The sequence below is a fragment of the Heliangelus exortis genome, chromosome 1 (assembly GCF_036169615.1).
Source record: "Heliangelus exortis chromosome 1, bHelExo1.hap1, whole genome shotgun sequence".
Lineage (NCBI taxonomy): Eukaryota > Metazoa > Chordata > Aves > Apodiformes > Trochilidae > Heliangelus > Heliangelus exortis.
Genome location: NC_092422.1, coordinates 117,224,732 through 117,251,216, shown reverse-complemented (window position 1 = coordinate 117,251,216; position 26,485 = coordinate 117,224,732). Strand labels below are relative to the sequence as shown.

General features: G+C 36.3%; 1 protein-coding gene across 4 annotated transcripts in view; it reads right to left on the bottom strand.

Moving 5' to 3' along the window:
• Positions 1-26,485, bottom strand: part of STXBP5L (syntaxin binding protein 5L) — a 189,862-nt gene that overhangs the window by 56,445 nt on the left and 106,932 nt on the right. For 3 of the 4 annotated variants that reach the window (XM_071760679.1, XM_071760670.1, XM_071760698.1), the window contains 11 exons: positions 25,046-25,129; positions 21,142-21,265; positions 19,523-19,601; positions 19,190-19,344; positions 17,602-17,674; positions 16,157-16,304; positions 14,205-14,272; positions 13,060-13,100; positions 10,000-10,217; positions 5,832-6,004; positions 1,490-1,615 (listed from right to left, as the gene is read on the bottom strand). In XM_071760679.1, coding sequence (XP_071616780.1) covers positions 1,490-1,615; positions 5,832-6,004; positions 10,000-10,217; positions 13,060-13,100; positions 14,205-14,272; positions 16,157-16,304; positions 17,602-17,674; positions 19,190-19,344; positions 19,523-19,601; positions 21,142-21,265; positions 25,046-25,129 — 1,289 coding nt within the window. The remainder of the gene's footprint in view (positions 1-1,489; positions 1,616-5,831; positions 6,005-9,999; positions 10,218-13,059; positions 13,101-14,204; positions 14,273-16,156; positions 16,305-17,601; positions 17,675-19,189; positions 19,345-19,522; positions 19,602-21,141; positions 21,266-25,045; positions 25,130-26,485) is intronic. The other variant, XM_071760689.1, reaches the window with a different exon arrangement.

Sequence of the window (26,485 nt, the reverse complement as noted above, 5' to 3'; positions counted from 1 at the left end):
TCAAGAGAGACAGGGAACTACTGGAGAGTCCAGCTGAGGGCAACAAAGGTGATTGGGGATTGAAGCATCTGTCTTATGACCAAAGGCTGAGAGAGCTGGGACTGTTTAGCCTGGAGAAGAGAAGGCTGAGGGGAGACCTTGTTAATGTCTATAAGTATCTAAAGGGTGGGTGCAAAGAAGATGGAGCCAGACTCTTCTCAGTAGTTCCCAGTGACAGGATGAGAGGCAATGGGCATAAGCTAGAACACAGGAACTTTCATTTAAACGTAAGAAAAAAATTATTTGCTATGAGGGTGACAAGGCACAAGCTGCACCAGGAAGCTGTGGAGTCCCTTTCTCTCTAGATACTCAACATCCACCTGGATGCAGTCCTGTGTAATGTGCTCTAGGTGATCCTGCTTTAGTGGGAAGGTTGGACTAGATGGTCTCTACAGGTCTCTTCCAACTCTGAAAATTCTGTGATTCTGGGAAACAATTTAAAGCATTTGTTTGACTCGGGTATGTTTAGGAAACCTCTGTGAAGACTAGGAGAACTGCAACCTGTCAGAGTAGTTTAAAAGTGAGAGAATGGTGTGATTAATTCCAAAGTCAGATGATGTCTTGAGGCTTGAGACCCGCAAAGGAGCAAATTGGGCAAAATACAACAATTTGCACAAATGACAAACTTATCTAGATATGTTATAGCAAAATAAACTTCTAGAGTTCATGAATAGAAAACAGCTCCCAACTGCAAAGGCTCTGCATAAAATTTCCAGTTTCCTAAGAGAGCCAAGTGACTTACTGAAATTCTGTAGAATTCAGATACCTAACACCTGTTATGGTTTGTAGTTTTTATTAGAGTAACACCTTCTACAGGGGTAACTTTTTTTATGTATCTGGGTGACTCTCAGCAAGAGAAAACATTAAAAATTGGAAAATAAATTGAAATCTGAGGAAAAAAAAATACATAGAGATATGCTCACTTTCATTTCCATTCAGAATTTAGCATTTAAATGTTCCTTATTCAATTTTCAATTCCAGGTCACTAGTCCTCTGGCAAACAGAGATTAGCACAGACATAAAAATGCTGATTACAGAAGACAATTTCCAACTAAGATATGGTGTCATTATAAATGATATTTAACACTTAATCACATCACCATTTTCTATGAAATGTATTTCACCTTGGTGATCCTTTCAAAAGAACTTTAAACATTACAGATTTGAAAGGTTATTAGATTTTATTTGAAAGGACGGGTAGAATAATGTGAAAACATTAAGTATTTTCAATAGGAAGAGTAAAAATACTGGCATGAATGGCAGTTTAATATCTCATATTACTTTATGTGAGTTCAAGTATTTTTTCCCCAAGAATCTGAGCTTTAGCACCTTTTGATTATTTTTAGTCTGAGAGTAATTGTCTGCAGGAAACTTCATAGTGCAATTGGATAATACATGATGTAGTGCAATGGACAATAAATCAATGCAAGCTTAATTTTGAGTTACTTACAGTCCATAGGCAGAGTTTACAGCAAGACTGGTAATCTGTTGTGGAGGCTCCCCATCCACCCACACCAACTGAATAACAAGATCTGCTTGGTATCCAGGAGGCATTCGCACGGGTCGAGTCTTAACACTAAGAGTAAGAGGCACAAAATAAGAACAAACAAACAAACGGGGCCATGAATAGCAACTGCTTCTCTTGAGGAAATACTAGTGAAGCACAATCCAGCAAGTACCAGCACTTGCATCACACTGAGCCCATACACTGAGACCAGGCATTTCAATCAGAACAGGGATAGTTTGGAGGAATTCCAGGCTTTGACTTGCATTTCTAACATAGAAATCAAAAAACTTTATCATTCCCCATGAGACACTCTGTAGCAGATGTAGGTAGGGGTCAATAAAAATAAACTGCTTCATCATTTTGCTTTGATTTTGCTTTTTCAGAATATTTTCTTACGCTATATAATGCACACTTAAACACCATCATGAATAATCAACCTGAATGTAAAACCTAAAATACTTCTAGAACTTTGGAATGGGACATTTCTGTATTTTTGAACTTCCAAGCTCTGAAGTAAAGCATGACAGACAACTGAAAAGAGGCAAGAAAAGATAATAAAAAGTACCATCCTGACACAGTTCTCACTATTTTATGTTCAAAAATTATGGACTTGATTCTATGTGTCTATCTAGTGCAAACAAGTCCTGTTTTCTTCTTAGGAGCCTAATTACCAAGTATGAGAGCTGGTCTTAATGAATTAATGATGCCAACACAAAGTCTGATATTATTATAGACACCTTTTCATCTTCAACAACGTGATGATACGCTGAAGGAGACACTGTGCAATAACAGCAATACTTTGAGGTATTTATGGGTTTTTTGTTAGTACATTCACACAGCAGACAGTAAGTACCTACATAAAGCCCACTAGCCAGTGCCTTTTCACTGTAGCTGTAAATGGTGAGGCTTATATTGTATCTCTCTACACACAGTCATCAGAGGGTGGTCTAGCACATATATTTCTCTATCCTTGCAAAAAAATAGTACCCAAAGAAAGATCAAACATCAGAAGAGGAAGGAGAGGAGCTAGTTCATACAGATGTGGACAACAGATTCTGAAAACCTGCAATTTTTTGACACATAATATTTCTTTCTGCTGTAAGTGCTTCCCTAAACATGTATCTCTGCCATAAATAACTTAAGCAGTATTATCCTATCAGATGGATCTTAGAGATCTTTGATGACTCTGATGATGCAGATGTCTCCTGAACATGACTATGACATGACTCAGCAAGCTTTGCAAGCAGCCTTGGCCATATACTTGGAAAGATGATGGATCAGATTGGGAAAAATCTAATTTCTATTCAAAAGAAAGTAAGCACTTCTCTCAAGAGAGCATATTCAAACTCAGCATTCAATAACAAGAGCAATCAGGGTTTTTTTGTAGCAACACTGACTGCATCTGTTGAGATGGAGGTCTTTGTGGCAATTAGGCCTATTGGCAGGCTTGGAAAACTGAAGACTGATGCAGAAAACTGAAGTAAAATGAAGTGAAACATAACCATAGAATGACACCTGGGCACCAGTTCTGAATGAAGTAACTCCAGTAGAACAGTGGACAATGTACAAAGCAAACAGTGCTCTAATCCCAACAGAAGTTATGAAAAACAGAAGATTGTGCAATACTTCTCACACTTTAGTGGTCTGATACAGAGCGTGAAAAAAAGACTGCACATGGATGTTCAGGTACCTCTTCAAGGTACTTAATTTATTGCCAATTAAAACAGAGCTGGATGGCAAGAAAGGGATTGTAGGAGAGAGGGATTTTCTCTAAGCATAGAGTAATTTGTAATTGTTTAAAGAGCATATGATTGGAGTTAAATAGTTTCAGATTTAATGATTCAGTTTGTTATTCCCCTGTAACCATGATACCTTCCTCTTTAAGGATGCTTGAACCATTTCCTTGGTTTTGCTATGCATCTTGCTTCAACAGTAATGTTGATATTTATGATTATAACATTGATAATCCTTGTTTTGGATTGCTTCTTTTAAAGTGTTTAGACTATTAGCCTAAACAGACTTTAGGAGTCTATGCAGAAGAAATGTAGATATTTCAGTGATCTCTGCCATGTTCCTGTTAATGCAACACCAAATTTGGTTGTGGAAAAGTTTTGTTGTTTAATTTTCTTATTAGATAATCACAGACAATTCTTTATTGTTTTGGAGCTACTTACGACTACTGGAACTACTTAGAACTACTGTCAAAACCCTGGATTGACCTAATTTTGGGATGAGATTAAAAGTCTGGGAACAAAGACCTGTATTCTGGGTATTTACACTACTTACATTCTGGCAGTATTTACATAAAAATATTTATCTGCATAATCACAAACATATCAGTGTCAGCTTATTATAGCTACATATTTGGTGATATCTTCTGAAAGAAGCAAGAACAATATTTATTACATGCTACTGCTTGCTTCTTTTTGTAATGTTTACTTTTCATTTCAGAAAAGATTTCAAAGTTTTCATTACTTCAGCCCCTTTGGTCACTTGCTTGTACCTACTTGCAGACAAAACCCTATTCAGTCATTCTGACTAGCAAAAATTCTGTAGTATAGAATGCCACCCATTTTCTCTAACAAGGAGAGAACAAGGAGATATGAAAAGAAACACAATGGAACCAAGATTAAAAGCTAGTCTGTATATAAAATTTAATGTGATTTTATGATTACTGATGCGGTTCAAGTTGTGCACTCACCCTCCATATGTATTGGCTGTAGCTTTATATTTTTATCACTGTATCTTACATTCTATACTGCTGGCTACCTGAATGACTTGCATATAAAATCAGCAGCATCAGCCAGCTCTCTACTAGGTTTTCTGCATTTCCAGCATTACTTTCACCTTATCATCATAATTCTGCTTAGAACAGAAGTTTTTTGGCAGAAAAGGAATGTAGACACTGTTAGTCTTTGGGCGGAAAGTGTGAATTTCTACATGCCTTTCTGTCAAAGTAAATTTACATTTCCTTTATGTATCATGGGAAAAAAAAAAAATCAGTTGGCCAGCTTAGTGTAAGATTGTATGGAGTTAAGCAAACTCCTAGAAGCAAGCCAGCAGAACCTCTGCTGGTTCATTACAGATACTCTAGCTCCAACATCAATAATTCCCTTTCTCCCCAGACCAAATAAAACAAGAATCCGCTAAGGGAAAATCTTAACCACTGAAATAATCAATTGTACTCTTGCCAATTTCAATGTCATAAATAACTTACTTTAAAAATCCCAATGTGAAATATATCTCTGCCTTCTATATTGGTTTTCATGGTTCACACTAATGATTAAACTGAGGTCTGTAATTCAACTGTCTGACTGAATTAGGAGAACAAATTACCAGGATCCCCAAAAATACTATTAATTTCACAACAACAATGTAGGCATATTGCTTTTAAATGCTAATGCTATTCTCAGGATCTCAACAGTGCAAAATAATTGCAAAGTCAGGCAATGTGCACTTAAACTGCTTTTGAAATAATAAAGGCATTTAAAATATTTAATAAAAATTAGACTGAAATAATAGCGAGTTCCGTAAAATGAGAAACTGTTATCAGCAGTGCATTATAATTGCTGGAAAATTACAGTTTATGAAGTTCTGTACAGAATTCTGTTTTGAAACTATTCAAACCCATAATTTATCTGCCTTATTAGTAAGAACATATTAATCTCCTCTGAACAGTGGCAATGTGTACTCTAGCAGACAACAATTTGCTTCTTTCTAAAGATTAAACATACATACACTTCTGCACAGTGAAACTATTCCAAAGTTGTATGTTTTAAAGATTGTTTCATGAGTAGAAACACGGTTTCCATCCCTTAAATACCATAAAGGACAAATACTTCTTCAACAGAGAAATATTTTAGTGTTATTCTAACTAATCGTAGAAGGAAAGATTTGCACATGTCTACTTCATGGAAGTCTGTGAACTGTAGAGAAAAACGTTCCTTAGAAATTCCTTGACTTAAAGTGTAGTGCTTGTAATCCACTGAAAATTGTGGGTATGACATGAAGATTTACTCCTAGATCCTACTGGAAAATTACAGTCAAACTTTTACAATAACAGTTTATCTTCTTCGTAATTACTTCTAGCCTTTTAAAATCCCTTGTAATTATTTTGCCATAATTCTTTTGCTTGTTCCTTATACTGTTTTATTCTCATTTTGTGTCACACATACATGATTAACCTTTTTTTTTTTCCTTGATAGTTGACTGATTGTTAATACAGAGAATACAAACAGGAATGCTTTTTAGAAAGATAAATCTTTGAACAATGGCACAGACTTACCTAAGACATGGGATACTATCCTTCATTGTTCCTTCGCCTGCTACAGTGTTGGTACTGCCTGAAAGGCTCTTTGAAGAAGGAAGCTGAGAGGAGGCATCTGGAAATGGAGGAATTATTTCCGGTTCAGGAGTAATGATATCTTCTACTTCATACTGAAGTCGTACCTCTAGTGACTTAAACAAATAAAAAGCTAAGTTAAATTCAATAAAGAAAGCTGCTGAAAGTTTTGTTACTGTCAAATGAATATCAGTATGCCTTTTTTAAAAAAAAGCAACACACCCACACTTATTGCTATAATTTGCAGGAAAATAATTGTCCTTTGTTATTTATACAGCCTAAGAGCAACATCATTTAAGAACTAGTAATTTACCCCATGTCTATGGAGAAACACATACATATATTCTTTCAGTGCTGATTTTGATTCAAGCCTTTTACTTTAAGGGAAAGGCAAGAACATGGCTTTCCAGAATTTATAATGACAAGAAAATTTAATCACCCCCAAATAAATTTTTTGTCAGAAGAAGGCATCACTCAGGACAAATGTCATGAAAATTTTCTGCCTATTGTCTCCTATCTTTTTCCTAAGCAGTTTCATTAAAGGGGCAATCATCAGCCCTGCCTCCTTCTTGTTAGTGCAACAGTCTCTACAAGACAGGTTTTAGCCAGTATGCAGAAGCCTGACAGTGTGGAGAGTCTTGATGAATGAATTTTGGCTATAGGTGGGGGTCAGGAAATCAGAGATGAAGACGCAGAGTTTTATATTCCTTAGAGCAAGCACAAACTTGGCAGATTCTAGAAAGCAAAGTTCAAACTAGTTACCTTTTCCTTTCCTTCAGGCTTCTCTAGATAGGCTAAAGAAGAACAAAAAGGCCCAGCCACACTTTAGTTCTGATATAATCTTCTGATGTTCTGATAATAATCTATATAATTAATCATCTAAAAGAATCACACTTCTACCTCATGAATTGTCTTGCAAGATCCCTATTTTGAAAAGAAGACAAGGCTCAGCCCTCAAAGAGAGAAGGTCTCAAGATTTAAAATATTTGTCAGTGACATAGACAGTAGAGTTGAATGCACTCTTAGCAAGTTTGCTGATGACAGCAAGCTGTGTGGTGAGGCTGATGCTGGAGGGAAGGGAGGCCAACCAGAGGGACCTTGACAGGCTTGAGAAGTGAGCCTGTGCCACACTCATGAAGTTCAATAAGAACAAGTGCAAGGTCCTGCCCCTGGGTTGGGGCAATTCTAAGCATAATTACCAGCTGGGAGGAGCATGGATTGAGAACAGCCTGAGGAGAAGGACTCAGGTGTATTGGTTGATGAGAAGCTCAACATGAGCTGGCAATGGGCACCTGCAGCCCAGAAAGCCAACCATATCCTGGGTTGCATCAAAAGACGAGTGGCCAGCAGTTCAAGGGAGGGGATTTTCCCCCTCTCCTCTTGCTCATTTGAGAACCCACCTGGAGTACTGTGTCCAGTTTTGGAGTCCTTGGTACAAGAAGGACATGGAGCTACTGGAACAAGTCCAGAAGAGGGCCACAAAGATGACCAAGGGGCTGGAGCAGCTCTCCTATGAGGACAGGCTGAAAGAGTTGGGTTGTTCAACCTGAAGAAGAGAAGGCTCCAAGAAGACCTTATAGCAGCCTTCCAGTACTTGAAGGGACATTACAAAAAAGCTGGGGAGGGATATTTACAAGGGCATGGAGTGATAGAACAAGAAGTAACTGTTTGAAACTCAAAGAGGGTAGATTTAGATTAGATATCAGAAAGGTATTCTTTTCTTCCTAAGTAATAAGACACTGGCACAGGCAGCCCAGGGAAGCTGTGAATATCCCCTACCTGGAAGTATTCAAGACCAGCTTGGATGGGGCTTTGAGCAACCTCGTCTAGTGGGAGGTGTCCCTGCCCATGCAGGGGGGTTGGAACTGGAAGATCTTTAAGGTCCCTCACAAGCCAAATCATTCTATAATTCTGTGATTACCAGCTGAGTACTAATTTCAGTGCTGAATAATAATTTCAGAAGCAATTGCAGATTTAGACACTGCAACCTCCATCTCAGATCTCTCACTGAAATCTCATCTGTGCCAGAATGAAGATGAATACCTAAGTTTTATGAGAACTGGGAGATAAAGACAAGTACTGACAACTTGTATTTCTCAACCATTATAGTGAAATGCACAGGATTTAAGAATGAAGTGATTCTGCTCAGTTAGAAGCAAAGGAGTCCTTAATCAAAATTTTGTGTTTGTTTACTCCTTGCAAAATCTATGGATATTTTTTTCCCAAATCAGCTAAGAAACCTATGGACAACACTTGCCTTCCAAGACTAATGAGTGAAATACTGAGGAGTTCAGGAAAATCTAATCTCCTGGAAGTAATTGCTGCTGACTGAAACAATTTATAGTACTGTTTAGTCTTCATTTAGAAGTGGAGTAACTGTAGAAGAGTACGTTCTTCTGATTAGTGTGTTAGAATTGCATCATTATTCTTTGGATGCTTTCATCGTGTGTTTGTTTTTTAAATAAAATTCCTTTTTATAATTTCTAGCTATCATACATTTGAAGAGAGAGGAAAAAATGAACATGACTGTGAATATTTGCTAAGTTTTGGTCCCTGATTTGACTGGACCTTGGAAGGGGTAGAGAGACCTGTTGTACCAATTTATTTTGACACATGGTAAAGATTTTTTTGGAGGATACTGTCACCAGGTTCATTCCTCATATAAATGCTTCTTAATAACAGATAAAATTCAAGAAACTGCTAAATTGCACATATCATAACATTTCAGAAGACAACAGTTCTAATCTAATTCAGCCACAAAAATTAAAGACATGAAAATAAAGAAATTAAATTATAGGTAGTAGAAGATAAGGTGCACTTGCTATGGAAGAATGTAAGAATACAGAATTTTACAGAATTTTAGCACCATAATATGAGCTGGCCAAAAGGTGAAATTACTGTTGATAAGTTTTAAAACTTTCCTGAAAGTATATGTTCAACTAGCTTAATAACTGCCTCCAGGGGAAAAATATGAGAGGAAAACCAACAGAACAGCCTTACCAGATGGCACATGGCTACAAGCCAAAAATGACACATTTTTACCAGGCTAGAACTATAGACTTTCTAAAGTACATTAAGATGGTGTGAAAAGGAAAAGAATCGTAATTGGGGAAGGTGGAAAATGAAATGGAAGTGTTGTGTCAGACCCTGGGGTTTGTTGAGAGCTGGCAGATGCAAAGAAATACTTTCTGGGAAGGGAGCGTCAGGAGCTGCAAACTGTTCACCACCAGGCAATGGCAAGCCTGAAGGAGAGGCAGTCATGTTTAGCTTGGCTTTGCTTAAAAGCAGTCTCCTGTTAAACTTCTTAGGCTTAAGAAGGGATGTTTCATATTATAACTGCTGTTCAGTCACACTGTTAGATGTGATTGTGGCTTGTGGGTTTAAAACAAAGTAGGGCATGTACAACAGGGGTAAGCACAAGGTGAGTGCAATGAGTTAAATGAACAGCTGTATGATTCTACCTGAAATAAGGTAAGACATGAAGACAGAAGACATGAAGACAGAAATAGGAGTATTTGAACATGATAAAGCATGACAAAGTAAAATACCAAGTGCTCAGCCATAAATAATACGGCATTTCACAGACTGTCCCTTTTTAGGAAAACAAAGTCGGTAGAAGCCAAGAAAAAAAAAACCAGCTCTTTTTCTTTTGTTAAATCAAGTGATAATTTTCAGTCTGCTTGGGACCGAACACTGGATATAAATTAAAGAGATTAAGTACTTGAGTTAAAAAGAGCATTACTATGCATATGCACAATGTACGTTATCTGTACAGCAGCCAGTATTTTCAGAGCAGGTAAGTACAAGGGATTTAATGTATCATAAAGTATTAAAAGCAAACTATGCCTGGAATCTGTAATGTACATGGAGAGCTGGCTCCCAAAAATTAAATTTTTGGGAAAATTTTAACTTAATTAGCTTAAATTAACTTAAATTTTAACTTAAGTAGCATGAACATGTTACTCACAAGGTTTAAAATGGAATGTTCCTAAACCTATATTTATACAGCTTTGTATCAATTTTATTCAAGCCAATGAGCATAGACACATCAAGGCAATTTGATTTAGAAATTATGTCATTTTATAAGAGAGTAAATTTCTGAAGGACTTACTGCAATTTCAGTATTTACTTCATGTTTGCTGAACCTGTAAACAACCACATATGCAGAAACTCCTGCCACACAGAAAATTCGGCTTTCAGGACACCAGTACATCATCTGAACAGCAAAAGGATCTTCTTCCACAATCTCAGCTGTTGCTTTCCCTTCTCCCTGTTTCTGTTTTTCAAAGACCTTTGATGTTTTTAATTTGTACAACATCTGTAGAGTAACTGGAATACATTAAAACATATTAAAAATACTCACTAACATGAAGCATATCTGTTATAAAAGAAAAGACTCTATGGCACTCCAAGAGAAAACATTAAGAAAATATTCTGGTGGCCTGGGCAACACAAAGACTTTCTGAACAAACAGAAGCTCTGAAATGTTTTGAATTTCTTGACTAATAGGTATATCTATACTTATACCTTTATATAGAATCTTAACATCATGAAGCCTTTGTCAACACTAGAGTGCAGTGAATTCTCGAAGGCGGGATTACAATTAATCCCATTTTGTTTTATTGACATTTCTCCCTGTTTCTTACTACTTTTACATTAATTCATCGGTGGCATTAAATAATAACTGCAAGAAGTCAGAAAATGTCAGTCAGGCCCAGCACCTGGGCATAAAGACAAAGCTGTTACATGGCAGTGTAACTGTGGTGCAGACTGGTAGTCTAGCTAGCTTGTGGAACAAGAGCAATAAAAAGATGAAAGGTGTTTTCATGTTGTAACCAGATGATGAACATGGCAAAAGGACATTTTCATTTTGCAGTGCATATTTATTCCAGGTGTTAACCCACAGATTTGAAAAAAGACATATTTTGAAAAGTTTTAGCATATAAAGCACTACCAATTTTTCAAAAATTACAGCAAGCACTTCTGTAATGAATATGCAATCCTTCCTGCCTGCTGTGGTGGTGGAAGAAACCTCATGATGCCCTTAGTGTCAGTGGCAAATCTAGTGTGGCACTTCAGGTTAGACATCATGGGCCCATGCATACTAGAACACTTGTCACAGGGCACAAGTAGAAGGCAAGAGTCTCTGTCTTCCTGTGAATTACTCAGTACCACCTGCACAAGGGCAAATAAGAAACAGCAGTTGCTTTTCACCAGAGATACATTTGGGAAAATGCTCTAGTGTCTTAGCAATTCCCTGTGTCCCACAAATTTGTGCTTTCAGATGCAAAATTACACAATTAAAATACATTTAACAAAAAGGTATTTTGTGCCTTCTAATACCATTAGGATATTATGTTTGCTATGAGCTCTCTAAGAACTTGCAAATAGTAAAACTTTGGAATAATTAAAACCTTGTAAATAAAAATATTAAGTATGGTACCAGTAATATACATGCCCTGAAAAGCAGAACTAGAGATCAGGACATTAGAGACACACTAAAAGTACCATTACCTTTGATGGGACTGTGAATATTTATGATCATATAAGCTTCTACCTCTAAGGAAAATTCCTATTACAGCATATACATACTGATTAGTGGGTTATGTTTATATTCCCCACAAGAGGTTTATTTTCCATTTCCCCACTTCTGTAAGAATTATAGAAGAAAGGACTAGCACACTGGTTCCTGTGCTATGCTAAATGCTTTGAGGTTTTGCAATAATCTGTATTGCTTCATCTTTCAACTTTAATGACTGTATTTGAACATTCGTGTCAAAAGTGTAAGCATGTAATGAAATATGCACAAGACAAGGTTTGATGCCTCATGTTACTTCTCCAAATAAAAGCCATGATCCTATTTTAGTTCATATTAAAGCTGTCTCATACTTCTGTGTGTGTACATAAACTCCTGTAACCTAGTTTTAATTTTTTTCTTTTTGGTGTTGACCATTAACTTGAAAATACTGGAAATGTAACTCCAAGCAGCATGTATCTGTTTTTCCTCCATTTCCAAATAGAAAAAAATAGCTTTAGAAAGCTATGGAAAGCTTATGAAGCTTTGGAAATCTTCATTTTTTGCTGTTTCCATCCTGATGAATGAAAATATTTGGCATTAGGTAAAAATAGAACTATCTGACAAACTCATCAGGGTTATCTGACATTAAATCTTGTAACCACTCCTCATTTTTGGCTGGAAATGGTGGCACTATTAAACACTTACAACTCTGTAGCATAATGTGGAATTAGTTTAAGTGTCTCATACTCCAAGTTCTTGGCAACCATTACAGACTGGGTTTTAGGGTCAAATTAAATCTCCCTGTGCCTAACATTTCAAATATTTCTTTCATAGTCTCTTTTCTTTAGGATACGGATAACTCATAAAAGAGGTATTCTACCCAGACATCTTTGTACCACAGGAGATACAGAATACAAGGCAACTCTACTGCAAATTTTCTGAAGCATAGTTACATTATTTGAACATGAATATTTTAGCTTTGAACTAAAATGTAGGTATATTTTTAATAAATGTATCTTACTAATAAGTACCATACGTACTGTCTGTAGGGAAAAATGCTGGGTTTTGGTATGAGTAGTTACAGCCAGAATGTATGGAACAAGGATTTTCTGAAGCTTTTCCCTGTGAGAACAAATGGAAATGCTTCCCAATTATTTCCTGGAACTTGAGACTGGACAAGAAAAGATTTAGGTCACCTCCACCCTAGCCAGGCTAGACATGCATTTAGATGTCTTATATTTTAATATTTCATTTTTACTTACTTAGCTGTAAAAAAAGACTATGTTTTATATATAGAAAAGAAGAGATGTGACAACTAGAAGTGACTATTACATCTAATTGAGCCCATTTTTATACACACAAGAAGATTATGCCCTAGGGTTTTTTTACCAACACTTCATCCTTCATAGGTTTTGCTACGTTGTATCTGGAGTTTTTATTCCTCTTAAAGACTTCCACCCTTTTCTATATAATATATCTCATTATCAGTGCTTTTCCCTCCTAATTTAATAAAAATTTGCTTAATTTCACCTTATTATTCCTAATTATATCACTGCAAGTATTACTGCTCATACTATTAAACATCATGTTATATATATGTATGTATGTGTGTGATTTGTCAGCAGTATATAAAAGTGAACTTTAGAAACTTACTGGCAGAAGCATCCCAAAACTTTACTGATCCATCTGCATGGCTTAAAAAAATATAAACATTAAATGTGTTAAACCAATATGTGATTTTATAACATCTTTATATATGTTAACTATAAGAAATTTTTCCTTTTGTAGTTTGGTTAGGTTAATAAAGCAATTTTTTTTCATGCATATCCTACCAAAAACTAGTCCCCAAAAGAATTTTAAGATGGCCACCGCAATAAAGTTGTTCCTACACTAGTGAAAATTTTAAGTTAGAACACTTTTGCCTTTTCAAAGTGCTAGCAACAAGCCTATACACTCTAATAATGCCATGTAAAATGAAATTTGAAAGGACAGAGGTTATTTAATTTTGCTTGATACGTTACAGCTGTGTTCTTTTTATTAACATAAAATCATTCCTGCAGTAAAGCTGGAGAAACATTTCTGTTTAAAATCAGAATAATCCCTTTATCACCCTATTGGTACTATTGCACACATCATAATCCTTTTTTTAAAAACAGCTGTTAAGTATCAGTGATACTAACAATTTATCTAATACAGTGCTATCATCAGCATGGATGAGAGCAGAGGGAAATGCAGAATGCACCATAGCTGAAGAGCTTCTGTTTTACAGCACGGCCCTTTGAATATCCATCAGGCACTGCTCATGGGGCTTCTACTACAATCTGAGCCTTTCTATGGCTTTTTGCTATTGGGCTATCTCTTCCGAGTGATCAATACCCTCACTAATGCTGATTATTGAAATGAATTCCCAAACTGCCCATAAATACAAAGTCCCCAGCAGGCCAAAGGACAAGAGCTACTTCTTGATGCTATTCTTTATGCCCTTCAAGGCCAAAATGTTACCTTGCAATGGATTCTCATTTACCAAAGACCTCACCTTCACAGATACACAGACTTGCTGCCTAACACTGGGGCTTCAAATGGTACTTCTTAATTCACCCCAGAGGTCACCCCCAAGTACTGTTTTCTACAGTAAGTGGGAATTTTTGTGGTGACTCTGCATAAGTTAAAAACTTACATACCTCAAAGGAGGAGGCCAGGATATGCATACCCTGTGAAAGAGTCAACTCTTATCTATAGCTAACCCACTATGAAAAGCTGTAGACACTAAAATTTAAAATCCCCAGTTTCATTCTCACCCTGTAATAATGATCTCAGGATATGTCTGAGCTCCAAGGTTCCAAGCTCCACCACTGATGGGCCACTCCTAAACAAACAACAAGAGTACGGAGATCACAACTAATTCTGATGAATATTGCTTGGTTAAATTTAAACTCAAAAGTAGACATTGTATTCTTCCAAAAAGCAATGCAATTCATGAAAGGAACAAACACGTGTAGCATTCAAGGCTTTTAAAGCTTATTAACATATTTGTATTATCAACTAGGGCATTTACAACTTAATGACATTTTGATATTATCAATTGAAGTTGTATAATTTAAAAATATGTCTGCACAAATAACACCCAATAATCCAAAAGAGGAACTGGAGGAAAGAGTACCAGTTTTGCTACTCTTTTTAGATCATTTGACTCAGACACAGAATAGGCTGAGAAAGTATTTTGAGGATAAAGACTCTACTGAAGAAGCTGGCCCAGAAATAAGTATCCGAGCATGATGCCATAAGATACAAGATAAGGGAATGTGACTTTTACAGAACATATGAAATCATAGTATGTTCTCTGCCTTTTGTTTACTAAAGGCAAGACTTCCCATTTTTTTCCTTAGTCTAGGCTGGTAGTTGGAAATTGTATGTCTAGAGGTTGACAATTATGGATACAGGATGTGGAGTATGACATGGGCAGAGTGGGTGTGGTTGTGTGCAGAGTACGAGTGGGTGGAAAAAAACTGGGAGCATAAACTGGTTATGTGGATATATGGAATAGATGCTTGTTTGTGCTCGTGTACAGAAATGGGTGGGTAGTAAATGAGTGGCTACCTACCATATATGTTGGGGTATATTTGTATGTGTACAAATAAGGCATGGGGACAAGAGAGTGTGCTATGAAAACACGGAGGGGGCGAAAAGTTTGGCATACTATTTTTATGAGGTAAGGATAGATAAGCAGAAATATGCAAGTAAGAAAAAAATATTTCTGAAGTACTTTGTCAAATCAAAATCTAAAAGATGTAGATAAGGCCCAGTTTCTCAGTTCATGGAAAACAAGACAACTCCAATGAGGAAACTTCTGTTAATGTGAACAGAAAACGATGATGTATGATTTGTTTACCCAATATTTTTTTTCTAATTTTATTAGGAAGGATTAGATCTAGCCAAACCATAAACCAGTTAATAGTTGAAAATAATAAAGTAATTGCATTTCTTCTTTTTATTTTTGCAGCTTGTCCTATTACTAAAAGCATTACATTAAGACAGCAAAATAATTAATATTCTAATTTAATAATATTAAATACTACACAGACATGCTGTTAAATATCAACGTGCACTCAAGGTCTTCTGATAATGTCTTTCAGCTATACTATTTTCACTTTTTTCCTTGATAGAGTCAACTTACCCACATAAGGTTGTGTTGGTGGTATAGTGGTAAGCATAGCTGCCTTCCAAGCAGTTGACCTGGGTTCAGGAGGAAATTCTTTACTATGAAGGGTGTAAGACACTGGCACAGGTTGCCCAGGGAAGCTGTGGATGACTTGTCTCTGGAAGTTTTCAAGACCAGGTTGGATGGGGCTTTGAGCTACCTGGTCTAGTGGGAGCTATCCCGGCCAGGGCAGGAGGGTTGGAATTAGATGATCTTTAAGGTCCCTTCCAACCCAAACCATTTCATGATTCTATAATTCCGATATAAATTTTAATTGTAAAGTGCTGGCTTGCCTTTAGCTCACCTGATCTGGCATAACTCCAGCAGCCTAATGATTAAGTCCTATATAATGGTCACTAATGGTTGCACTTAATTGATGGTGCTTCTGTGAGACAAATACCAGGCTGTAAGCGTTGCTGCTAAGCTGCTGGTGGGACCAAGTTGAAAGTAATTACTAAATAAGTAAAACGTAAAAAATTTGGTAACATGTTACAAAAAACATACATTGTACATCTTCTTTATTTGTTTTAAAAAAATATCAGTTTTGTTTACCTTATTGCTGTATCCTTGCTTTTTATGCTTTGCTCCTACAGAATAGAGTACAGGAATCAAATCTGGAGGGCAGTCCGCAAAATATTCTGTGCAGGTAACAGGTGACTCATGAATGTCAATAGGATATGGATTTTCAAAGATTGGAAAACTAGTTAAGGAAGACAATTTATTAGAAGCACTGTAATACACTGAGCCATAGAAGAAAACATATTCTTACACTAAAGTGTACAACAGATTCAAAGTACAATCATTACTAAAAAAATTCTCTTTTATTTATTAAAACACATGTATTGTTTTAAACTTCAATAATTGCGTCAGGTTACTCAAATAAAGATATAAATATTCCACTGCTATAGTAAGAATCCTCTTGTAATATCAGTACCTATTCACATGAATAGCTCCTAAGCCTAAGAGGACTGCTATTTTGAATGAGGATTAGGAACTATTTTTTCCCACCATCTCAAAATCTTATATATGCAGAAGTTACACATTTCCTAGAAGTTCCAGGTTCATGGATATTATATTGAGCAGCTTAGCTGATTGGGTTGGTAGACTACTGAATCTACAATGAACAATTGCAGTAACAGATGAAGTAGATCTCAGTTTACTTCTCACTTCCATCAGTTTGGATGATCTGATAAGAAGGGAGGCCTCTCTTCTGGTAAATTACACAATGTTATACACAATTCAAAATGTAGGAAATTTCTGACTTAAGTTACATCCATTTTATATTGCTGAGATGATCTGAATTATTCTTGAAAGTAAGTGAGATCAGAGTGTGATTCACTTAAAATGTTTCAAGACATTAAGGGCAAAATCTGTTCCTAGTTATACCAGTGTGAATGTGGACATACAACACTGGTAGTGATGGAGACAAAAAGGCAAAACAGAACAAATAAGAGATTATGCATAGCATGATATATGGTTCCTCTTCAATGTGAACATTGGTTCTGATGTGAAAGAATTATTTGTCATTTAAACCAGCAACTGCATCATGAAATAACCCTGTAAATCCACTACAAATCAATGCCATTGTTTATTAATAATGTAAATACTTAAATAAATATGTAAGTGGCAGTCCCTATGGAGTCCAGTAAAGTTACACATACATATAAGTAGTATTTAAATCTAGTTTCCAAAACACACATTCATATCATAATTCAGCATGTGACCAAGCATTACTTAGCATCTGTGTTAAATTAATGTTTCAGACCTATTCTGAAGGGACTGCAGATTTAAATTTCCCAAATTTAAGAACAAATATTCTCACTAAGTTCCTGTTGATTAGCTGATTTTTAGCTCTTAAGGTAGAGGTAAATGTAACTACCAAGAGTTAATGATTTTAGGTAGTAAAATGACACTGCATAATAATATTAGGATTCTTATAATCATTTGCTGAGCAGTTAAGATCTATAAAGAACTTCATAATAAGACTTAATACTTACTTGCTTTGTGTCAGGTCAACAACAATGAGATCTTTTTCCAAAAGCACAACTACAGCATAGGGCTCTTGAAATTCTGTAAGCGAGGAATAAAGTATAAAAGACACAGAGTTCTCCTGTTACTCATTTTGAATGAGCAAGCACATTCACAGTAAAGTAAACAGAAGTTTTATAAGTTCAAATCCTAGACATACGCACAAACTAGGGCCAGACAGGAAATGAGCAATTACTTTGGGGCACTAATGCTGATCAACATATGTAGCAGAAATACAATTGCCAGGTTGTAGCGTGCCAGCATGAAGGTATATTGAAAATAAAGATGCAGAGTATGAGTAAGTTGTTGTATCACAGTACTGCTGAATACAACAGAAAATGAGCCTTTGCTGTCCAGTAGTAATGCTTCTACTGCCTATAAACTGTTCTTCAAAAACAGACTCTGAACAGATGATGCTAAACAATGCCCCCACTTCTGAAGGGGTTTCAAAGGAATATTCCAAAAGATTCCTGTAAGTCTGTTATGTTCAATTCAGATACTGACATGATCCTTTGTCCCATATACTCTTTTACAATGCTTTTTTCCTTTATTAAAAAAAAAAAAAAGACAACTAAGTGCTTCCATTGATGCACAGACTGCATTAGCTTAGGTAGAACACAAGTTATAAAAAACATAAATGTGAAATTATGACTCTTCAACAGCAGCAAACCACAACACTATGTGCAAACTCAGAGAACACTCTTCAGATTGCTAATGCCAAAAGGTTGAGTAAATTCACAGCAGCTGACTTACCTTCCCTTCAGGTGTTACAAATGCACAATATTTATGGCCTGTTTTTAACCAAGCTGATAAATAACACAGGTTAAACCAAAATTTTTAAATATTAATGTGTGAGCAGAGGGGAGGGGCTACAGAATCTTAGTACTGAAAAGTGTCACTGTATTTGACACAGTTAAGTAAAGGCCCAAACTAACTTCGATTCTGAAAAATTGAATTTTTGCATGACAGTGAAGCAAATAAACACTATCTTTACTAAGAGTTTTTAATATGTGTTTGATTTAGCTGCATATATAAGATTTATTTTACTTTTCTGCTTGAGGGATTAAAATTATGAACTTAGTTTCTTTTTGACTTACAGCTTTTCTTAATTTACTTTCTGGAGTTTTTTGTGAATGTACTTTAGAATATGGCAGCCCCATGAGAAGCAGTAAAACAATTTTAACAGTTCAATTCAGGCTGAAGTGTAAGAACCTTTTTATATGTCACAGTTACTATGCAATAACTTAGCAATCTGTAGATTTTGAGCGTCATGAGAAATGTCAGACATATAAGCACAGTTATTTGATTAATAGCAGTATTTCCTCATACTAGTCCATGTGTTTTAAGCTTATATTTGAAGATTTATGCATGCCTTATTGACCACTCATTACCTGCTTGCTATACTCAGAAAGCAAGAAAAATTACAACTACTTCTAGTGATGTAGTTTTCTTGGGATGGAGACAACTGTGAGAATGGAAGTCCCTACAGTGGAATTAAGGAATGAAAGATCTCTTCATTTACATTTTCCATAACTGTTTTTTGCCTAATAAACTCACCATTTGGATATGGGGTTTCACAAAGAGTTAAAAAATCAACTATAGGGTGATCCATTTCAAGAACTGTAATTGCTTTCCCGTGCATGATTGTTAAACTTGGTCTTCGACAAGCCTTATCATACGACAGTCCACCAGAAAATATCACAAATGGTTCACTGTATTAAAAAAAAATCATAGCAATTAGAACTTTATGTAGTACATACAAGATCACATTATAGGTTTAGTACCTTGAAATAACAATAAGAAGCTTTGCAAAAAGAAAGGGGGAAATATTCTAAAAGAACTTTAACTCAGGAATATAACATTGAGTTAATTACAGAATTAAAAACATACCTATTTTTACAGGTCTTGTACTCTACTTTAAGAATGGGCTTACAAGATTCAGGTTTTTTTCCATCTTTTTGCATTTTTCCTTAGGAAAAAAAGAAGATGAGAACTGTATCAAAACATCACAATAATAGAACTATCAAACTAAAGCATACACATTGAAGCAAGTGTGTACGTAGTAAAAGGACGGAACTCTAAAGATACAGAAGATGAGGATTAGCACAAAACATGCACTTGTATGAAGTAATTATATTTATTATGACTTTATGTTTTTAGTGCCATATACAACTAAAGGGACCACAGACCACACTTCAAAGACATCAAAAACCATGCAGTTTACAGACAAGGATGACACTTAACACTTTATTAATTAATTCGACCAAATGTATCACTTTTTTCTGAACATATTATGACTATAAACAGCTCAGTTTTTTTCCTCAGTCATTCTCATATTGACTCAAGTCCTTTTGTTGACAGAATGTTACGTGCTTTGGAGTGTAACTAATTGAGTGACAAAATTAAATGAAGCGTACAATTTAAATTCATGGGTTTTTAGTTAATTATAGCTCAGTAGTTTCAGTCAGAGAAAAGTCACTTATCAACAAAAAACCCCATCAATTTTGGTTTTGTTACGTTGGAAAGTTTGTGCTTGTTTTCAACAAGTTGATTGGAGGACACAGTGCAGATAGAGCTGGACTGTTCTCAGAGGTGCACAGTGACATAATGGGAGGCAAAGGACTCAAGTTGTCATATGGGAAATTCTTTTTAGCTATTAGCAAAAAAATTTGTACCGTAAGAGTCATTAAATACTGGAAGACATTGCTCAGAGACTTTGTGCAGTTTGTTGCTGGAAGCATTCAAGTGTTCAGTGTAAACTTGATACTGCCCTGAACTCACTGATCTAATCAGGCCTGTTTTGAGCTGGAGTTTAGACAGGATCACCTCTGAGAGGTCACTTCTGATATGAAGTACAATTCTATGACTGAAAATTATAAAATACAAGGAATCAGGATATCTTAGAAAAAATGCTAAAATTTCTCTGGGCTACACAGATTGTGCCTTTTCCTTCTTACTCCAGTCAGGCTTCCAAGTAATGTATTTATTTGAAACAGAGTTAATAGCTTTTAACCTCATTTTTAGGAAGCAATGGCATATAAAGTCCTAGCCATACAGGTATTTCTTAATTTGGCACTTTTAAATTCTTCATTGCAGTGACTTGAGAAGCCTTGTACCAATTGTATTAGAAGCAACAGTGTCCTGTACAAAATTACTTCCCGTGAAAATTGATCACACAAGCACGTAAGTACAAAGCACAAAAGAAAAACCACGTGAAAAGCCTGAGGGCTTCAAAGACTAGCTGTAGGGTATTAAGATCTATTGAATAAAAGAAGACATTAGAGCAGTATCAGTTAGTAAGAGGTATTTATGACAGCAACTTAAAAAAAAAAGTTTGATCAAGATCACTCTCTGATTTTTGTATTTTGCAGCTAATTTGCAAATTAAAACATTTATGGAAGAAACAACTCTGGATCTGGGCTACAGTAAAAAATGAAATAAACACAGACATTAACAAACACCATGGAGAATACTGTTACTTAGTTATACATTTTAAGTATCAAAATTACCATGTGGAATTGTGGTCTGGAATGGTCTGTTAGGTCTTTTCAGATTCCACAGGGTCAAGCTGCCATCAGAGTGACTGCACATGAACTGTTTCCCTTCATGATGCCAAGCAACAGAATGAATAGCCTACAGAAATCAAAGAAGAACTTGAGATTGAAATGGAATACAGTGTTTAAGCTAATGACATTTTAACGTATGATTTTCGATTACATTAATCTAATAGTGTGTCAACAGCTGGATTGTTCTTGTTTGTTTTAAGACCATTACTAGCAGTTTTTAGTTACCAGTGGCTGTAATCCACTGGTATAAAATTCATTATAAATGCTAACATAACACAAGAATGTAAGAAAGCCTGCACTAAATCAGAGCAAAATTTAAGGAACAGTGTATTATGATAAAAGTGTAAGAACAAGGGACATAAAGTACAATTGCAAGAAGTCTGATAGCTCTCTTTAGAAGTGTTTATTCTAACAATCATACTGGGAATTCTGTGGGACAAATTTTACAGGTAATGTACAACACATGCTGTGTTACCCAGAGGAATATTTAGGAAAAGCAGAAACAGTATTCTTGAATTATTTTTTCCCCTGGTATACTTAAGTTTCAGAGCAAGTACATAGAAATCTAGGATGTTTAATAGAGGAACAAAAACACTAACAAGACCAGGATTGTTTCATCAAGAGAGGAAATTAACAAAACATGTATTTTTTTAACAGATAGCACTTCAGAAAAGAAGAATACCGTACTCCTATGTAAACAATGCAAGTACCATATGATGAATGTTATGTATGCCAAAAAGCAACACTTAATTAATAGACCATTCATGCAAAATGGTGGAACCAACGATAATTACATGAAACAAGCTGAAAGGATAATGGTGTAAATCCTTCATTTTCACCTGTATGTGCTGGAAGCTAACAAAAGCTGTTTTCTGACAAAACAAAATACTGCTTCCATGTATACCACAATTTCTCACACACTCCCCTCAGGAGCACAGACTCACAGAATTTTCCCTGGAATCCATTTCCTGTCCAGAAATGTTAGCAAAAACCACAACATGTTTCTATGTAAAAGTAAATAAGAGACCCAGTTTTGAATGCAGTTTAATAACTTTTTTTTTTTTGCAACTCAGGAAATGCTAAGGCCTTGCATTCACTTAAAATTGTATATGGCCATTTACCTGATTTATTCAAATCACTTTAAAGTTATGCCTGGGTGTTCATAAGTCAGCATTCAAGTTGTTCATACTAATTTTGCTGAAGCTGACAAGAAAGAAACCTAAAAGCCTATTGGTCACTATTGAAAATTTCCTGTTGATCTTCCTCTTAATAAGTACATTGATCTTTACGGTTGCTAATACCTCATGGTCTGGAGGGAATACCAGAAGAAACCAATGGAAAGGCTGTGACCCTATCACAAAGCTTTACTCAGCTCCAGAGGCTGGACAGCATGGCCACAAAGGAGCCTTTGAATTAAAATTTCTCAGATGTTTTCAAACATGCCTTGGATATGAAAGCTTTGCTATCATACTAGTAAGATAGTCCAGCCAATGAAGACTCAACAAAGCTGAATGAAGTGAACTCCAGCTATCTATCTTCAAATGGTATGAGTGTCCCTCAGCCTTCTACCTACAAGATGGGATTTGGAGCACAATTCCTCTTAAGGACCCATAAGAGGAGAGGGTGAGGGAGCTGGGGCTGTTCAGCCTGGAGAAGAGGAGACTCAGAGGAGACCTCATCACTCTCTACAACTCCCTGAAAGGAGGGTGTAGCCAGGTGGGGGTTGGTCTCTTTTCCCAGGCAACTCTCAGCAAGACAAGAGGGCACGGTCTCAAGTTGTGCCGGGGGAGGTTTAGGTTGGACATTAGAAAGAATTTCTTTACTGAGAGGGTGATCAAGCATTGGAATGGGCTGCCCCGGGAAGTGGTGGATTCTCCGTCCCTGGAGATATTTAAAAAGAGACTGGATGTGGCACTCAGTGCCATGGGCTGGTAACTGCAGTGGTAGTGGATCAAGGGTTGGACTTGATGATCTCTGAGGTCCCTTCCAACCCAGCCAATTCTATGATTCTGTGATACCAAACTATAACTGAAGCAGTGAAACACAGAAAGATGTTCCATACAGAGTCCTAAGAGTGAGAACCTCAGCTCTGTGGAGACTGCTGCTTCACTTACACTGAAGGCATGCCTATCCTCCTGCATATAATTCTGACATGAGCTCATTCATGCTTGCTATCATGCCAAATGTGAATCTCCTTTTGGTGTGTTATCACACGTAGGTACACGTTGACATGGTTGCAGTTGCTGCCTCCGAGCAGCAGCAGCAGGTAACCAGCAGCTGAAAACTGCACCAAGCTGCTTGTTCAACTCTCAGCTGCTAGGTGCCACCTGCCAGCACAAACCTCCTGCTGAGTGGAACTGAGCAGGAATGCTGCTCTCACAGACACTTGGCATAGCAGCAATGCAAACTCACCTGCTAGACTGTGCCCCAAAATGGGCAAGAAACACTTAAGAATTGCTTCTGAAGATCTCAGATGGGAGTCGGGGCCAATACAGAAAGATGGTACTGAACAAGACCCTAATTTTCTCTCTGCTAGAGTATGTCTAGCATCCTGATCCACCTCTTCAGCAACTACACACACAAAAAGGAACAGTTATTTGCTTAGAACAGGAGTTCATCACAGTCAGTGACTCATATGAATGTTCACACAGTGTATGCACATAAAGCATATCACTCCAGATTGGGTATGTTTCTCCTCCTGCAATACCCACAGTGGTTGCATAAATATTCTTTCTCTCACACTCAGCATGTACTAAAATTAAGCAAGCTCAACACTATTTTAGTTCCCAAACATAAGCCTCCTCCACTGAGAAGAAGTCATGGGGACTCAAGGACTGCTCTTAACCATATTTTGAACAAGAACCATACTCATCCTATTGCTTGAATCTTAGAATTAAGGACCATTACAGCCAGGGCCACATCAGATTTGATGCTTCCACAGTGCTTGATAAAGTATGAAGATGTTTTCTAGGCAAGTGTCTCTGTGAGCTCTGCATCCTCGTTTTGGAAATGTGTTCTAATGAAAGATGATGAATGTGCACTGACACAACCTATCTTTTAAGCAGCCTGCATATGAGGATATGTGGGTTTGAGTTTTTTTGGGTCTGCCAAGTATCAGCAATAACTTGTGAATCTGGTTTGTTTATGAGCTCTCTTTTCATACCAATTGATCTAGAATGCAGCCTAGAAAGGACAGGCAAGATTTCACAGTAGTGTTGTCCAAGTAGACAGAGAACCACTACCTTGTAATGATCCTTTTGTCAGCCAACTATTCAAGTGTGCAGCTACAGAGGATGAATTCCCTCTGAGCTGCCCACTACTTCTAAGACCTCAGTTAACCTCAACACAGTGAAAAAGTTGAATGGAAGAGACCTTTTAATAGTGGTTTTCACTGACAGTGAAATCAAAGTATTTCTTGTGACTATGTGAAAAATAATTTAAAATTCATGACATATGAAATTATTCCTCTCTATTGCAACTGAATGTCAGCAGATAGAGTCTCCATCTGAACTTCAAAAGGAAGAATATTTAGATTTATAGATAGACAATAATTTACTAGCTTCCTTTCCCCTCCAAAAAATATTTGAAATTCAGTCTTCAACTGAGGATCACCACACAGAAACTGAGGAACTTGTCAGAATGAAGGGGAAGAGAAGTTCTATCATAGTACACTCAAAAGAACTTAATGCATTACAACAACAGGCTTCAGGTTTTGAATTCTTTTGTCAGTAACTTGTTCAAAAGCATTGCACAAACAGTATTTCAAGTACAAGCAATGCTTTAAGATAAATATCCATAAGAGCAACTGTTGAATAACATTTTTTCTGAAGTAATGGAAACTGCTTACCTCATCATAATAAGCTCTCAGATCAGCTCTTTTAGACCGTAAGTCCCAGAATACTATAGTTCCATTTTCATAGCCTATCAATAGCTGAAGGAGGGAAAACCAACACAATTACATTTTCAGATCCAAAAGGTATACACAAACATTGAAAGATTTCATGCTTCTAAGACGTTTTAAAAATAATAATTAAGCACAATAAAAAGTAATGCCAAATGGATGTACAAGACTGTAGTTTGCACTACACATAATAGCTTCTCATCACTAACAAAAACCTTTTCTAATATGGAAGGAAAATTGTGCTTTATACTCATATTTTTTGTTTGTTTGGGGTTTTTATTGGCAAGAGTATGTGCCTAGACAGTCTTCTCAATTGTGTAGCTGGTGAAAAAAAAGGCCAGAGAATGTTTTTCTCAGCTCTTATATTCCTTTTCCCTGGTTGGAGGAAAAAACTGTTTGACACCTAAAATATCACTTACATAACTTCAAACCAAAGACTCATTAAACTGCACTCTAATTCAGCTACATGTATTCCTTTAATTTCTAATTTCTTACTTTAAGTAACTATCAAGAACTACCCTTGCAGAGAATAAATTGCTTGCTTTCCTAGAAATTGATAATAAATTAACTGTTATGCCAATTTTAACTTCTTCCAGCACTCACATGCACACCTGAGAAACACCAGCAAAGATGATTTGTCAAAAGATGAAAGAACAAAATTATGCTCAGGAGAAAAAAAAAAAAAGGATGAATACCATCCTTCCTTCTTGTCTCTATTGAAAAGAATTGAATTATTGATCTGGCACTGTATTGAGTACTCTTCATTTAAATGCAATTAATTGCACATCTTATGGAAGATGTGAAGTCTGGCCTATTTAGGTGTCCTGGGAATTGCTTCCAATAGAGCCTATCTTCCTAAAAATATGTCTTGGACGTGACAACTGGGAATGACCAAATGGGTAGGCTAACACATTTCTGCTATGAAACATTTTATACAACTGACAGGGATTACTGCACTTGTACTTTGTCCTTATCTTGAATTTGAGCAGAAGAATGACAAGACTATCTCTTAGACTATTTACTTGCATAAAGCATAAAAATAAAGCTTGGCCAGACTGCTGAACAAAGCATCACTTTGTTTTCAAGTTAAATTTAACTGATACATCAATATTGCTACAAAAAGAAACTGGGAATACTCTCAGTCCTATGAGGCATGATTCCTTACATTGCCCAAAGAATTAAGAGGAGATGTATTATCTAATCTGGGAACAATTAATAGTTATTGTATTTAATACCTGAATATGAACAATATCTGATTACTTAAGAATTCTGCTCCTGAAAAAAAACCTAAAACCATTCTGGAGAAATTCCGGAATATTTATTGGTTTAGCTTTGGACAGGTCTATATGGGATTCTCTGACAAAGTAAATGTGAAAGACATCCTGT